The sequence below is a fragment of the Chrysochloris asiatica genome, unplaced genomic scaffold (genome assembly GCF_000296735.1).
Source record: "Chrysochloris asiatica unplaced genomic scaffold, ChrAsi1.0 scaffold00007, whole genome shotgun sequence".
NCBI classification, from domain to species: domain Eukaryota; kingdom Metazoa; phylum Chordata; class Mammalia; order Afrosoricida; family Chrysochloridae; genus Chrysochloris; species Chrysochloris asiatica.
In genome coordinates, this window is record NW_006408525.1 from 1,305,167 (window position 1) to 1,319,415 (window position 14,249).

General features: G+C 46.6%; 1 protein-coding gene across 1 annotated transcript; it reads left to right on the forward strand.

The window, feature by feature from the left end:
- Nucleotides 1-2,476: 2,476 nt before the first annotated feature.
- On the forward strand, nt 2,477-13,654 carry TMEM98 (transmembrane protein 98). The gene is made up of 6 exons (XM_006832313.1): nt 2,477-2,638; nt 4,152-4,283; nt 5,278-5,311; nt 9,273-9,388; nt 12,127-12,186; nt 13,447-13,654. Exons 1-6 carry the CDS (start codon nt 2,508-2,510, stop codon nt 13,652-13,654), a joined length of 681 nt encoding a protein of 226 aa, XP_006832376.1. The 5' UTR covers nt 2,477-2,507.
- Nucleotides 13,655-14,249: the final 595 nt, after the last annotated feature.

The window sequence follows — 14,249 nt, forward strand, 5'->3', positions numbered from 1 at the left end:
CCGCGGGGGACAAAAAAAGGGCTCCGGGCGACTTTTCTGAGCTCCGCACCTTTGGAGGGGGATGGGAGGAGTGAAGGCTTCAGTGCGGTCCTCTTCCTTGTGGGCAGGGAGGCCTGGCCACCGCTTTGTCCCGGTTGCACAGCCCTGGCCGGAGTTTGGGAAAGTTGGAGCAGCGTGGGCGCTGGAACGATGGGAGCCCGGTGGTGCTGCAGACTGGGGCTTCCACCCCCTGGCCTCTGGGTGTTGGGGCGGGTACCGTGGGTGGCTGGGCAGGGAGAGTTGTGTCTGTTTTATCCTTGTGAATTTAGAATAAAATAGAGGGAGAAAATCTGGGAGAGAGAAATCGACATAAGTTTATACGGAGACTGAGAGCAAAACAGGAAAACTCACAAAACAGCAAAGAATGTACAAGGAGGACGACAAACACAACAAGCACACACAAAAACATCACGGCAAAATCATAGTCTGACCGTGTCACACACACAAAGGGACACCTACACCGACTAAATCACAGTATGACCGTGAGAACTCAGCATTCATACACACACACACACACACACACGCATCTACACCAACAAATTCATAGCATGACAGAGAACTCAGCATTCATACACACACACACACTGAGACAGGCGCACCTACAAACTGACAGAATCCCAGCATGACCATAAGAACTCAGAGTTCACACACACATGCTCGAATGCACATACTGCACACAGGGAGGAAACAAAATGGGTGGTCTCCAATACCAGGGGCCTGCTGGGACTGGGAGTGGAAGGAGGGAGGAGAGGGAGGAGAAACTGAGTGAAGCGGGAAGACTGAAGGGAGGGCAAAAGAGGAAAATGGAGAAAGCCCAGAAGAGAGACAGAAACAGAGGAAGGCAGAAATAAGAAAAGGGGGAAACAAAGGGCAGGAAGGGGAGATAGGAATAATGGAGTCAAGGAAATGGGCAGGGGGAGCAGGGAGCATGCAGAACACATAGACCTGAAGAATTTCTAAACCTCCTGACTACACACACACACTGAAAGAGAGAAAAAGAGAAAGACACACACACAGGATAGGAGATACAGCAATGAAAGAGATAAATTCCAGTCGTCTTACCCTTGTGGGACATATACCCCAGTCTCTTGGAGACTTTTTGAGCCAGTCTTGTCCAATTGGCAAACTCCTGCTCATCCTTCAAAACCCAGCTGAAGCATCATCTGCTTTTCCCCCAAAGTGCCATGCAAACAAGTTGCTCTCTTTTCTGTGTATTTTCCTACGTAGTACAGGCCTCTGTTGTTACGTAGATCACATGGAGTTGAAATGACCTATCTATCTACTTCTGCCACCAGCTTCTTAAAGGTTAGACCTTTGTCTTATTTATCTCCAATCTTCAGAAACAAGACCACTGTTTGATGCATAAGTATGATGAATAAATACTTACAGAATGATGACTATGAGCATTTAGACCTTCCAAGACACCGAGAATAGAATTAAGTGGAGTTAGAGTAACTCATGGAAACCCAGAAACACCTAGGTCAAACCACCCTTTTTCAAGTGGTGAAGTTAAGGCTCAGAATGGAAAGGAAACTTTCTAGAAAGTACTGAAGTAGGAGGTCGGCTATGAAACAACAGTGTGTATATCTACTCCTCAGAAATACACTTGCTCCTCTATGAGTTTAAAATAGGCAAGAGATAAGGAACACTTTGATACCAGTTGTAAGTTTCCAACACTGAAAATGACCAAACCCTTTCTAGAGGTTTTAGAATCTTCTTTAGAAAAAAAGAAAGATGTAAGTAGATGTCCTTCTATGTTTAAATGAATGGGCTTTAGGGTTCAAATCTAGCTAAAGCGCCTCCTGACTACATAAACTTGGACAAATTACTTACTGTTTCCGAACCTCAGTTTCCTTAACTATAAGGTGGAGATTTGAATGCTTTCCTCCCAGGAGTCCTGGTGTGGTGCTACAGGATAAGCACTGGACCACAAGGTCTGTTTGAACTGAAAGGTGGCAGTTCAAAGTCACCAGCCACTCCTCAGAAACCCTCTTCTGGGTCACTATGAGTTGGAACCAACTCAACGCCACTAAACAACATCAACAAGGATTACTGCTAACATAGAAGAGTTAGCATAATACAAAGTGCCTGACAAGAAGTCAATCTGGCTCTTTTTCAGAAGGCTTGCTTTCTTGTGCATTGCTTTAGATGTGAAAGCAAGAGTGTTAGTTATCTTTTGTCCTTGGGTTTGAAAAGCCATCCTAGTCCAACGGGAGGGGGGGCCGGAGGGGGGAGCGGGCAAACCTTTGAATAAAGGAAAAGGCAAATTTGGGGCGTGACTTGTAAAATACTGCTGGATTCTGTTTAGGCCCTCAGGTCTTTATAGATGGCCTGAGGGAACCTGGCTTCCCACCAGGTCAGATTAGCCAGTGTTTCTGTGTTCTGTGGTCTCTTCACCAGGCCTGCAGTACGCTCAAGACTGAGTCCCCACGGAGAATGTGACAGGGTACCGGGAGCTGCCCAGAAACATGGAGACTGTGGTGATTGTTGCCATAGGTGTGCTGGCCACCATCTTCCTGGCCTCGTTTGCAGCCTTGGTGGTGGTTTGCAGGCAGCGCTATTGCCGGCCCCGAGATCTGCTGCAACGCTATGACTCCAAGTGAGTGGTCCCAGGGAGGGGAAGGACGAGAGATGGGCTCTAACAAAGAAACCGAGAGCACCCAGTTTCCTGCTGCTGCATGCCATCAAGTCCATTCCGACTCATAGCGGCCCTGTATAGGGTTTCAGAGGCTGTACGTTCTTGTGGGAGCAGAAAGTCTCGTCTTTATCTCATGAAGCAGCGGGTGGATTTAAACTGCTGATCTTGCAGTTTGCAACCCAACGTGCAACTCACTCTGCTACCAGGGCAGCTCCAGCCCAGCTTTTTTGTCTCTAAAATGGCATTTGCCGGCTGCCCTTCCTGATACTGAACTTAGAGTTTAACAATATTCCTTAAATGTCCTAACATCCTGAGCTACCTCTGTCACCTGAGCCAATGAGAAAGTGACTCAACATGTTCACCTGGAGTAAGGACGTGGTCACTCAGCCAAGACTGAGCTAAGCTCACTTAGCAGTTGGACCAGCCAAAGCCCTATTCAGCCAAACCACGGCACAGATCAGATACCTGAATTCCAGCACCACACATCCAGGCAGTAGTAAAACCAGTGAAATCCCAGCATAAGACTCTATCTCTGTCTGCACACCAGATATCTTCATGCTTCATTGTGGAATATATTTTATAGGCACATTCCTTGTCAGTTTGGTATGTTTTCATTGAGAGATCATGGAATGCTGAACTTCTCTTACCCCGCTACCTTTATCCTACTAGCATCTCTGTTAAGTAATTAATAATTTGTGAGTTCCTTCTATGAGGAGCTCTGGTGGTGCAGTGGTTAAAATGTTTAACTGCACACTGAAAGGTTAGTGGTGCAAACCCACCACAGAACGATGTGGCAGTCTGCTTCCATAAATAGTCGTAGCCTTGGCAACATTATGGGGCATTAAGCTGTCCTATAGGGTCACGAGTCTGAATCAACTTGACGGCAGTGGTTTTGTGGGTGTGATCCAGGAAAGCTCTGCTTTTGAAAAGAATGGTATTGTGTCTTGTTTTTTGAGAACTCTGTTGTGAAAGTAGGGGTTGTTTTTATTTATTCCACCTCACAAGTGAAACTAGACGTTGGGGAGGAAGGGTTGGGTGGACCAGGGTGGTTCTCAAGAGTGGTTCAGCAGATCAGGTTGAGGATGTAGGTAGGTTTGGGTAATATGAACTTCAACCATTGTTTAAAAGGTAGTTTGAAGGTAAAATAAGTTACAAAGGGATTTTACTTTGTCCTAAGAGAGCAGCTCTGTCTATTACAGATCTGTAAGTATTTGGTTGTAGCTCTAGCTTTTCTCTCAGGGCTTTATTTCCTTCTGTGTTCTTTTAAAAAACAATTGGCACCCCAGAGCTGCCTGCATGACTCACTGTCTAGTCATGGCCCTATTTGCAACTAGGGTTGTGGCTAGATTAGAAAAAGTGGCCCCCACTCTTACTTATTTTTTTCATCCTTTTGGGCATATGTAAACCTGAGTGAGGAGGGGATCAGCAGTAGTTACCCCCTATAAGACCACTTAACTGGGTCTTTTGTTTGCAGACCCATTGTGGACCTCATTGGCGCCATGGAGACCCAGTCTGAGCCCTCTGAGTTAGAACTGGATGATGTCGTCATCACCAACCCTCACATTGAGGCCATTCTGGAGAATGAAGATTGGATTGAAGATGCCTCGTAAGGCCACGGGGACTTTGCTTTCCTTTAGATCATTTAGCCCATGGGGGGAGCACATGGGGGCTTCTGTGTACTCTTCTCTGGCTTCCTTTGCCAGGTCCCTCAGCTGACACCCAGGAGCCCTGGGTCACTCACTGCTTTTACGTTTATCCTTCACATGGGGGATGTCAGAATATGGTATGATAGTGTTTGTCCTTGTCCCCATTTTGTAAACCTGAACATGGAAAGCCCATACATGTGTGACAAAGATTGTTACCAAACCCTTCTGATGTGCTTAGATTATCCTTGGGGTGTCAGTGAATTTCATACTGTGATTCTAGCAATGGACCCCATTTGTCATCAGTATCCTTCTGGGATCTTTGAACCCAAAAGGAACCTTCATAGTTTGAGCAGGACATGCCACTTCCTTTCCTTAGTCATTTAGTCATTCATTCACTGGGCAAATATTTGTGGACCATTGTGTGCAGGGCACTGGGCCAGGCCCTGTGGTTCTAAAAATGGGAGGGAGATAATTGAATCTAAAAAATCTAAATAAATCTGAATCTAGAAGATGTAGAAACAATACATTATCTCTGTAGGTATGTGGAGGAGGCAGTGTCTAGATTCGCCTAGGGTAAAAAAGTGGAGGTGGGTTTCATGAAGGATATCACAATGTAGGTGCTGTTAGACTTGGGGTCTTCAAAGATGAGAAGTAATTCACCAGGTTGACCATAAGGGGATGGACACACCAGACCGAGAGACCAGTCTGTCAGAAACTCAGAGTTATGAAAAGCATGGCTAGAAGAGTTGGGTGTAGTGAGGCAGGGAGGGGAGAAGCAGGAAGGTGCCTCCTCATTTAGCTCACAAGCATGCTCGTTTTAGCACTGAGACATCACTGCACTCGAGTACTGACCACCTGTGCCCATTGGTGGAGCCAGATGAGAAGCAGAGGTGGTGGGGGAGAAGGAGATGGGCTCCTTAGGTAACTGCTAACAAATTCTTCTTGTCTCCTCAGGGGTCTCATGTCCCACTGCATTGCCATCTTGAAGGTAATCCTCACTGATTTCATGGTGAGAAAAAGGGGTGGGGGGCACTAAAGACTCCATGCATAGAATCTTAGAGCCAAAGGGGACCCGAGCAAGGGTGCCAAACTCAGCCTCTATGTCTCCCAAGAGGACTTTCTTTTTTTTCCCCAAATGTTTTATTGTGAATTATGTGATAGTTTACATGGGAGAACATTATATTTACACTCATCCTATCGTGTATCGTTTCATTGCCATGATTACAATCCCCTCCATGCATCATCAACCAACCAAAGGGTATACACTATAAGCCTGCCTCTCGGTTGTCAGCACACAGCCCCTCTCCCTCTCTGGGTCTAGAGTCCCCAGCTGCTCCATCGCTCCACGTCATTGTTTCTGCCTCCATCTCTGGCATCACTGTTTCTCTAGGTAAGGTCCCACACTCTGCTTTTCTCCCTTGATGGTTCCAGGGACCTCCACTCCTAGACTGCAGTTAATCACTCCCCTCCTTTTGCTATAGAACGTCTACCTTTACATTTCCAACCCTCACAGTCAGTCCTGATAACAATTATTCACTGTTGTAGCACAAGAGACCTATTCCCATCTCCTTTCATCAGCCCTGCCCAGACAGATTGTCTACTACTCAGTGGAGATTCTACCTTCCTCTGCACCCTCTGGATCTAGGCTCCCTCTTGAAAGCTTGTAAGCCAGTCACTTCTTGCCTTTGCAGACCCCCATTTGGGTAGCCAACATCCAAGTTGCCCATCCCTGTCTACCCGGTGTACCGAGGGGGTAGGAATGATCCTCTCTGTAAAGATTTGGTCTCTCTTTTGAGCTATTGCATCCATAGGAATAGGTCAGGTTCATCACATTGTATCAGATTACTCTTTTTTCCCCTCTTCTTTCTTCTTCTAGTTGAGTTCTGATCATCTAGCCATTGAAGCCAGGTCCAGCTGGTATTATTTGCAAGTGTGGGTGTCCTTGTGCATATGCCCTCTCTTCTTATCAGCTGGATGCTCACTCTCCACTCTAGTCCTCTGTGACTATGTCACTGACTCTGGGCCCAGGGGTCCCCAGGTCTTGCCATACTGCTGGCCAACCAGGTCTCCATCTGGGTTCACAGGAGTCTATTGAACGTGGTAGGACTTAACTTGCAGCTTCATTGCTGTTTTTCCCTCATTTTCTCTTATCGGTGACCAACATGGTCACCAGTCAGACCACATGTCTGCTTGTGTATTCCCACTGAGTATTAGTCTTGGAAGAGGGTTTGCCCTGAAGGGACCCGGCCACTTGCCTTAATGTCTCCTGGGCAAGATACTTGCTTGTTCTTGTAGTAATCAGTCAGACTGCTGTTATTGTTTTTTTTTAATTTTTCCTGTTGTTCTTTCTTTCAAGAAGTTTCGTCTGTTCTCCTAGCCACTCCAAGCTGGTCTGATTGTCCTTTCAAGTGGAAATTTCCCACCTCAGAACATTCTGGCTGGGGTTCAGGATTCCGCCTATGATCTTATGCAATGCCGAGGCTCCACAGAAAGCCTCCTTCACTGGGCACGGTGTAGCCCAACTTTAGGTATTCCAATTAGTTATAGGCAGAAGACGGACTTACAAGCTTTCTATGGTGATATTTCTGGCTGTTCCTTTCTCTCCCCCTCAAGTGTCTATTTTATAATGGTATGCAAGGGAAGCCAAGATTCAAAAGACAGCCAAGCATCTTAATATTATCTCCCCCTTTTACCCATTCAAACCATGCCTCAATCCCTGTATCCCAGAGCCCTGTTGTTCCAAGGTTGTGCATACGTCATTATTTACCTGTGTCCCACTTAGCCTGTGCAAACCTGCCAAGGGGCCTTTCTTAACATGCCTGATGCGTGGAGGTTCTCCTGTCTGCTTCCACTTCTACCTGGATGAAGTGTTACCCTATGTGATTCTCAAGGCCCTTGCAAAGGGTTTATTTCAACTGGTCCTACCAGCCTAGATAGTCACTAGCCCATTGTCACCACTAAAGAGAAAGTTGTGTGTGCCCAAGACTATTTAGCTGCTAAAAGGAAAACGGGGTTTGCTCAATTTCTCCCTGAACACTTGATTTCATTAATAGAGAGCTCAGGCCTTTGCCACAAGTTCTGTATTTAGACTTCCCCAATTATTAGAATTCCTTCCCTCATACTCTGTCTGTACCCGTAGACAAAGTGTAAAAAAAATCCAAACCCCGAGGACTTTAACTTGAAGGCAGATTCTTTTTTTTTTTTTCAATGGTTGAACTCTTTGAAAAATTGTATTCAATTTGCACTTTGAGTCATTTTTATCATTTTGGCATTTATTTTTCAACTGGGACATTTACCTAATGGAACAATGAAAATACTGAAGTATTTGGCCGGTTGCAAATATTGTCAGCTTTCTCACTTAAGTAACCTAGGAAACCACACATTGAAATCTTTGTCTAGTAATTATTCAAGATTTAAAAAAGGATAACTTTGATCTTTTCGTCAGTGTCCTTCATCCCACCTTTTCCTTGGCTGCCTCTCTTTGGAGACAAAGAAACACTAAGGAGGAATCGGCTTTCCCTGAGCCCAGACTTATTCTTTGGATAGACATGGCCAGAGAGATTGAGAAGGAGACCTGGTGATACAGTGGTTAAGCACTCAGGCACTAGCTGAAAGATTGCTGTTCAAACCCACCAGTTGTTCTACCGTGGAAGATATGGAACTATACTTCCATAAAATTTGTAGCCTTGGAAAACCTGTGGGGCAGTTCTGTGTCCTATAACATATATGGTTCCTGTGAGCTGGAATTGACTCACTAGCAGCGGGTCTGGTTTTTGTTTTGGGGGCCGGTGGTTATAGATAGTTATGACGACTATCACAATAATGCCCTATAAACATTTCCAGTCTCCAAACCCGAACGTGGCCTGGAACCAGAGTTTGCCCTCTGCCCCTTCCTATCATGTTGTTAGTTGCTGTCAAATTGGTTCTTATTCCTGGTGATCCCACGTGCAATGAACTACTGCATAGGGTTTTTAAAGACTGTGATGATTTTAAAGCCGATTGCAAGATCTATCTTCTGAAGTGCCTACGGGTAGGTTTGAACTGCCAACCTTTGGGTTGTTGAGTACTTAACTATTTATGCCCCACAGAGACGCCCAGACTATCAAAGGGGGAACGTGACTGGTACTATTTAAATATCTAGAAAGAGTCTTCTTGGATTGGAGACAATGGTTCATACTGGGAACCTCAGATCAGAGGAAAGAACTTAATTCTCTTCTTGAGATCTGAGGACCCTTTTGCTTGGCCATCTGCCCTTGAGTCCCTAGGGTGGAGACTCACTCCTGGTGGGGTTTTGGGTTTCATTATACCTTCTCTTTCCAGCTGTAGGTATAAGGCAGGTAATGAAACTGTGCCAGGGACAGAAGCATATTCATGGGGTGACAGGTTTGGAGGTGACCCTCTCTGTTCGTTGGTGATGAGAAAGGCCATGTGTCTTTTTCCTGCTTTTTTGAAAGTCCTCTCACCATCCTCCTGACAATACCATGCTACTGTATTAACCTAGAAAATTGGCAAAATAAATGCCAGTTTTGGAGAATGTGCTTCGAGGGAACAATTGCCCCTTTGTCCGGCTGTGTTTCTGAAGGCGCAAAAGTGGAGATATTTGCCCTTAGAGGCTGGACCACGAGGTGAAGGAAGAGAGAGACAGTAGGGCTTCTCCCTTGAGCAAGCAGGAGAAGTAGAAGCACATGATTTTTCTTGGGTGATTTCAGCTTCAACTTCTCTGAGCCAAAACCTGACCCCAAGTTGAGGTTCCTGGCCCTCTGTCTTCACTCATGTTCACAACCTTTGCCTCTTCCCATTCCGTTTCCTCAAATCTCTGTGCACTTTTCCCTTCAATTCTGTCAATAGCTCAGGAGGCTAGTTGTGTGGTGGTATGTGTGGTGGGGTGGCAGGAGCCCTCAGGGAGTGTGGTTGCCCCCTTGTCACCTCTCTCCTCTCCACTGCATTAGATTTGTCACACTCTAACAGAAAAACTGGTTGCCATGACAATGGGCTCAGGAGCCAAGATGAAGACTTCAGCCAGCGTCAGTGACATCATCGTGGTGGCCAAGCGGATCAGCCCCAGGTGAGTGGTCTGGGACCCTGAGGAGCCCACTCCCTGCTGGGGGAGCGAGGTGGCCTAGACGCAGTGGTGGCTGATGGAACCAGGCCATTTTAAGAGACAATACACAGGCACAAACATTCCTAGAGCCCCTAGATATGGAGTCTTTCACACTAAGATGGGCTCTCTCTGACACATCAACACATCTCCAGCATGCCTCCTGTCTGTTCCGCTGCCGTCTCTATATCAGTGGGGACTACCTCACTCCTTCCTCCCAGGCTCTGCCCTGTAGCCAGCCAGACCCTCCCCACTGCTGCGGGCGCCCTGCCTCCCAGTGGCCCTGACCCATGTGTGTACTGGAGACTAGTGTGAGGGTCTGCTCCTTGCTAAGCTGTCACCCACTGACTCATCTATGACCCGCTAGCAGCCTCCTGGCCTAGCTGGGAAGTGAAGCCATACAGCCTGCCACATCTTTCTGCTGGTGGGTTTGAACTACTGACCTTTCAGTTAGCAACTATGTGCTTAACCACATCGCCACCAGGACTCTGTTCAACATTCAGCCTTCCCAAATTCCAGGCAGTTTGCAAAATCCTATGTGGGAGGCGGCTAGCAAGATTTCAGTCAACAGCTACACCCCCGCATTTGGGCTAGATGTTGTGAAGAAAACTAGAGGCCTCTCCAAGAGAGAAAGGCTATAAGAAGACTGTGCTGCCACCTGGTGGCTAGAATTGCAGGATCCCAGAGCTGTCCAGGATGTTTCCTTTTTCAGCCACCTAGACTTTCCTCTGGGTGTGGTGCCTCCATATTCCTGGCAGGAATGGCGGCTCCTGTGTGAGTTCCAGACGCTTTCATGGTCCTTGTTGCCATGTGCTCAGGCAAATCATGAGGAATCAGTCCTTTCCTGGCCTCCAGACTAACCAAATAAAAAGGACCAGCTTCCTGTGAATCAGCAGTATGCTAAAGTCCTCTGAGGGAACAAGAGAGATTCGGTGTCCAGGAGGAATCCAGGGATGTGAGAAAGTGGGAGAGAGAGAGTCCAGGGGAGGGACCAGCCCATGTGGCTACATGACTAGCATCCCTGCCCTTAAGACCCCCACTGTCTAGTCCCCCCAGCCTAAGCTCTGGCCACCTGCTACTTTTACAGGTTGCACATTCATGTATCTGCTGGAGCCTTCATTGTACTTTTTGTCTCTTGGATTCCCTCCAGGGAGCCAGTCAGATGGCTGTGATTCCAGGTTGCCAGGCTGCACATTGAGAGGAAGGGTAGGGGAAGGCAAGATGGAGATTTCTGAGAAGTGAAGACCTGGGTGAGCAGGGTTAGCAGCCACCCTAGAGGGTGGACCTGACCTGGTGCAACCAGAACCTTGACTGAATTCCAGAATGTTCCCTGCCGTAATTCTGTCAGGGCTCTCGAGTTATCATTTTGCCCTTGCTCTCTTTCTCCTTCTCGGCAGATTTTTGCTCTCTCTGTTTTTCCTGCTCCATTTATGAATATGTTGATGGCACATTCATTTCAAGGAGAAGTGCCCCTGGCTTCAGCCCCAGGGCACTACAGAGAAAGGGACCAGCCAAGCAGGACAATGAGGAACAGTTGAGGGCATCTTTTATCAAATATTTTTAGAAATCAAATAAGACATCTTTATTTTTCTTTCCCACCATCAAGTGGTCCAGGACTTGGAGCAAAACCTTGAACTGCGAATCAGAATGAATAGTCATAGCTCCTTTTTGAATGTGATTGAGAACTACACAGGTTTATCACGGGAACCAGGTGTTAAAAGAATTCCAATGTATCCGTTTGAACCAGATTACACCTGTGGCTTTTTTTTTTTTTGCCCCCCTTTTAAGTCTTCTATTTAGCTACCTTCAGATATTTTTCTTTTCTTGAACATAAAAGTAATCAGTGCTTGTAAAAATTAAACCACTGCAGAAATAAGTTATTTGAAGAATAAAATACTCCCAACTTCAGGAGTTAAGCACTGTTGAGCTGGTGAGTTTTCTTCCAGACTTTTCCCTTTCGTTACATAGCTTTTGTTTGCTTGTTTACTTTTATACAAAGGGGATTGAGACAGCCTTCTATACTGTTTGGCAATTTGGCTTTTTAATCTAGCAGTATATCTGGAACATCTATCTTTCCATATACTTTTTAAAACGTAGGAATGAAAACAACAGCACAATAAAAACATGATCTGAACAGAACCTGACGTCTTTCTGTCACCTCTGTCTGAGAATGCAGATGCGGCTAGGGCAAGAACCACTACATTGGGTCTTGAATATCAAAGGGAAGAGTTAGAATACAGAAAGGTGGAAAGAAAGGAGGACAGGTATCATAGTTTCCTCATAGTGTGACAGACATACCACCAGTGGGTGGCTGTCGTGAACAGACGTTTATTTTCTCATCATTGAGAAGGCTAGAAGTCTGAATCCAGGACGCGGGCTCTAGGGGAAGGTTTCCTCTGTCTCCTTGGGGGAAATTCTTTGTTTCTTTTCACTTCTGGTTTTTGGTTCCTTGGCAATCTCCATCTTTCTGTATCATCTCGTTTGTGCTGGCTTGTTTCTGGGCTGAACAGCTTAAAAATGATTAGGCTTAAAACACATCTTACACACTTATGTCTCATTCGCCTAACAGAGAAAGCCCTGTTCCCAAATGGGATTACAGCCACAGTTATTGGGATGAGGTTTCCAACCCAGATGATGGGGGACACAATCCATCCACGAAAGGAGGTAAGGAAAGTGAGACCCTGAAACCTTTTGTCTTCCCTCAGAGTGGATGATGTGGTGAAATCAATGTACCCTCCACTGGACCCGAAACTCCTGGATGCACGGTGAGAGGGGCTGTTCACTTTTCATGCTGGAGGGTCTTCATTTTATGGCTGAATAGTCTTTTTAGGAGAGAGCTGTTTTGCTGGGTTGCTGAGACTGCCCTGATTATGCCCAAATGCTAGGAAATGCAGTTCAGTCTCTTTTGCCCCTAAGGCTTGGGCTACCATTCCCTTCAGTGTAGTGGAAGCCCTGTCGTGCCTTGCAGCCAGTGAGCAGAGACTGATGGGTGATAAAGAGCAGACCTCTTCCTGAAACCTTAATGAGGAAGGGTCGGTCTTCGATTTTGAAGTCTTAGGAGGAAACATTGGACAGTGCGAAGTCCTCACTGCCATACCTTCTTTGTGACCCTAATGCTTCCAGTCTGCTCTGTGAACCCCAGAAGCAGAAGTGCCCCAGCTGTGAGTGCCACCCAGGGGAGCAAGGGGACCAGGCAGAGCCCTGAGATGGAAGGGATGCGGTGGCCAAAGCTGTGTCCACCTTGTACAGGAAACCTCCAGTCATCCTTCTCCCTGACCCTCCCTTAATAGTTACCTTTATGAAATTGTGTTCCTGTACAGGATGTAAGGGTTACCCATGGGCAGGGGTCCTGGCACATGCTCCTGCAGCTGTGCTGTCTCTCTGCCTCACTGCTACTGCTGCCCAGTTCTGTGTGGAGTTAGTCAATTGCAGTATGTCTCCAAATGCCCCATGGACACTCAATAAAAGACCCTCTGCAGTAAATCTTTAAATACCAAAACTTATCCTCAATTTGGTTCTCAATTAGGTTTTGGTTTTAGAGTGGGGTAAACCAGCCCTGGGGCTTATTGATTCGTAGTCAATAAAAAAACAACAACCCTTGATTCACAGTAAGAACTACTCAAGGTGAGACTATGACGCTGCTGTCATTAAGTGGGCCTTGGTTGGGGATATGCTCATCCAGTCGACTAGATCCAAACTGTGTTCCACGGAACAGTGTTCTGGGAGATGCTAATGGGCCTGCTGCATAAAATGGGTTTTACAGTCTTCAATAAGTGCATGAAAACACAGCTTATTCTCCCCTTGGAGCTTTGTTACACACATCAAAGGCTCTGGAGAAGTGCTGATGTACAGAGAGCTATTTAACATTATCTAATTCAGCCATCCAAATTACATTTCTATTATAGACATAGCAGCCTCCTGCGGAGGGTCCTCCAGCTCTGAGGTCTCTAGTCTAGAGTCCCTCCATTTGGATTTTGCTGAGAAGTTCCTCACTTCCTAGGGAACCTGATTGTTGTTTTTTCTAGGACAACGGCCCTGCTCCTGTCTGTCAGTCACCTGGTGCTGGTGACCAGGAATGCCTGCCACCTGACTGGGGGCCTGGATTGGATCGATCAGTCACTGTCAGCCGCTGAGGAGCACTTGGAAGTTCTCCGAGAAGCAGCCCTGGCCTCTGAGCCCGATAAAGGCCTCCCAGTCCCGGAAGGCTTCCTGCAGGAACAGTCAGCTATTTAATGCCTGCCGGGCAGTAGCTGACCACGAGGGCCAGCCTGCTGCCATCCCTAGTGGCTCCCTGTTTTTCCTGTAGAGTTAGGTGTTCTCTACCTCTGGAGTATAGCTGTGTGTGCATGGAAAAGCGGGCAGCCCCTGTCAGATGATGTTCCTACTGCAGTTGCAAAAGGTAACTGTGCAGTGGCAGTCTAAGACCACGATTCCGGAAGATGATGCTCACCATCCGTACAGCAGAGGACTGGAAGCTTCAGTTCACTCACCTAGTGTTCTCAGAAAATGCACTCAACATCTGAGAATCAGGAGCTTTCACATTAAAATCAGAACTTCTGGCTTGAACAATCAGAAGGTACGCTAGCTAACTCACAACTGCATTCCCAATAGGGACAATCAGTTTGAATGAAATGGGAGTTGCCTCTTTTTTCTAAGACTTTTCCTCTCTCACTGGGCCTGGTTCACTTGTTTGTATTATCTGCTTTGTCTTGGAGGCATCAGAGTGTCTCCTCCCCTTTCCTGCTTTGTAGAATCAATGATGCCCTTTAGTCACTATGCCTGCAATTTGACCTAGCTACCTCTAGGTGGATAGTAAACCTGTACCAAG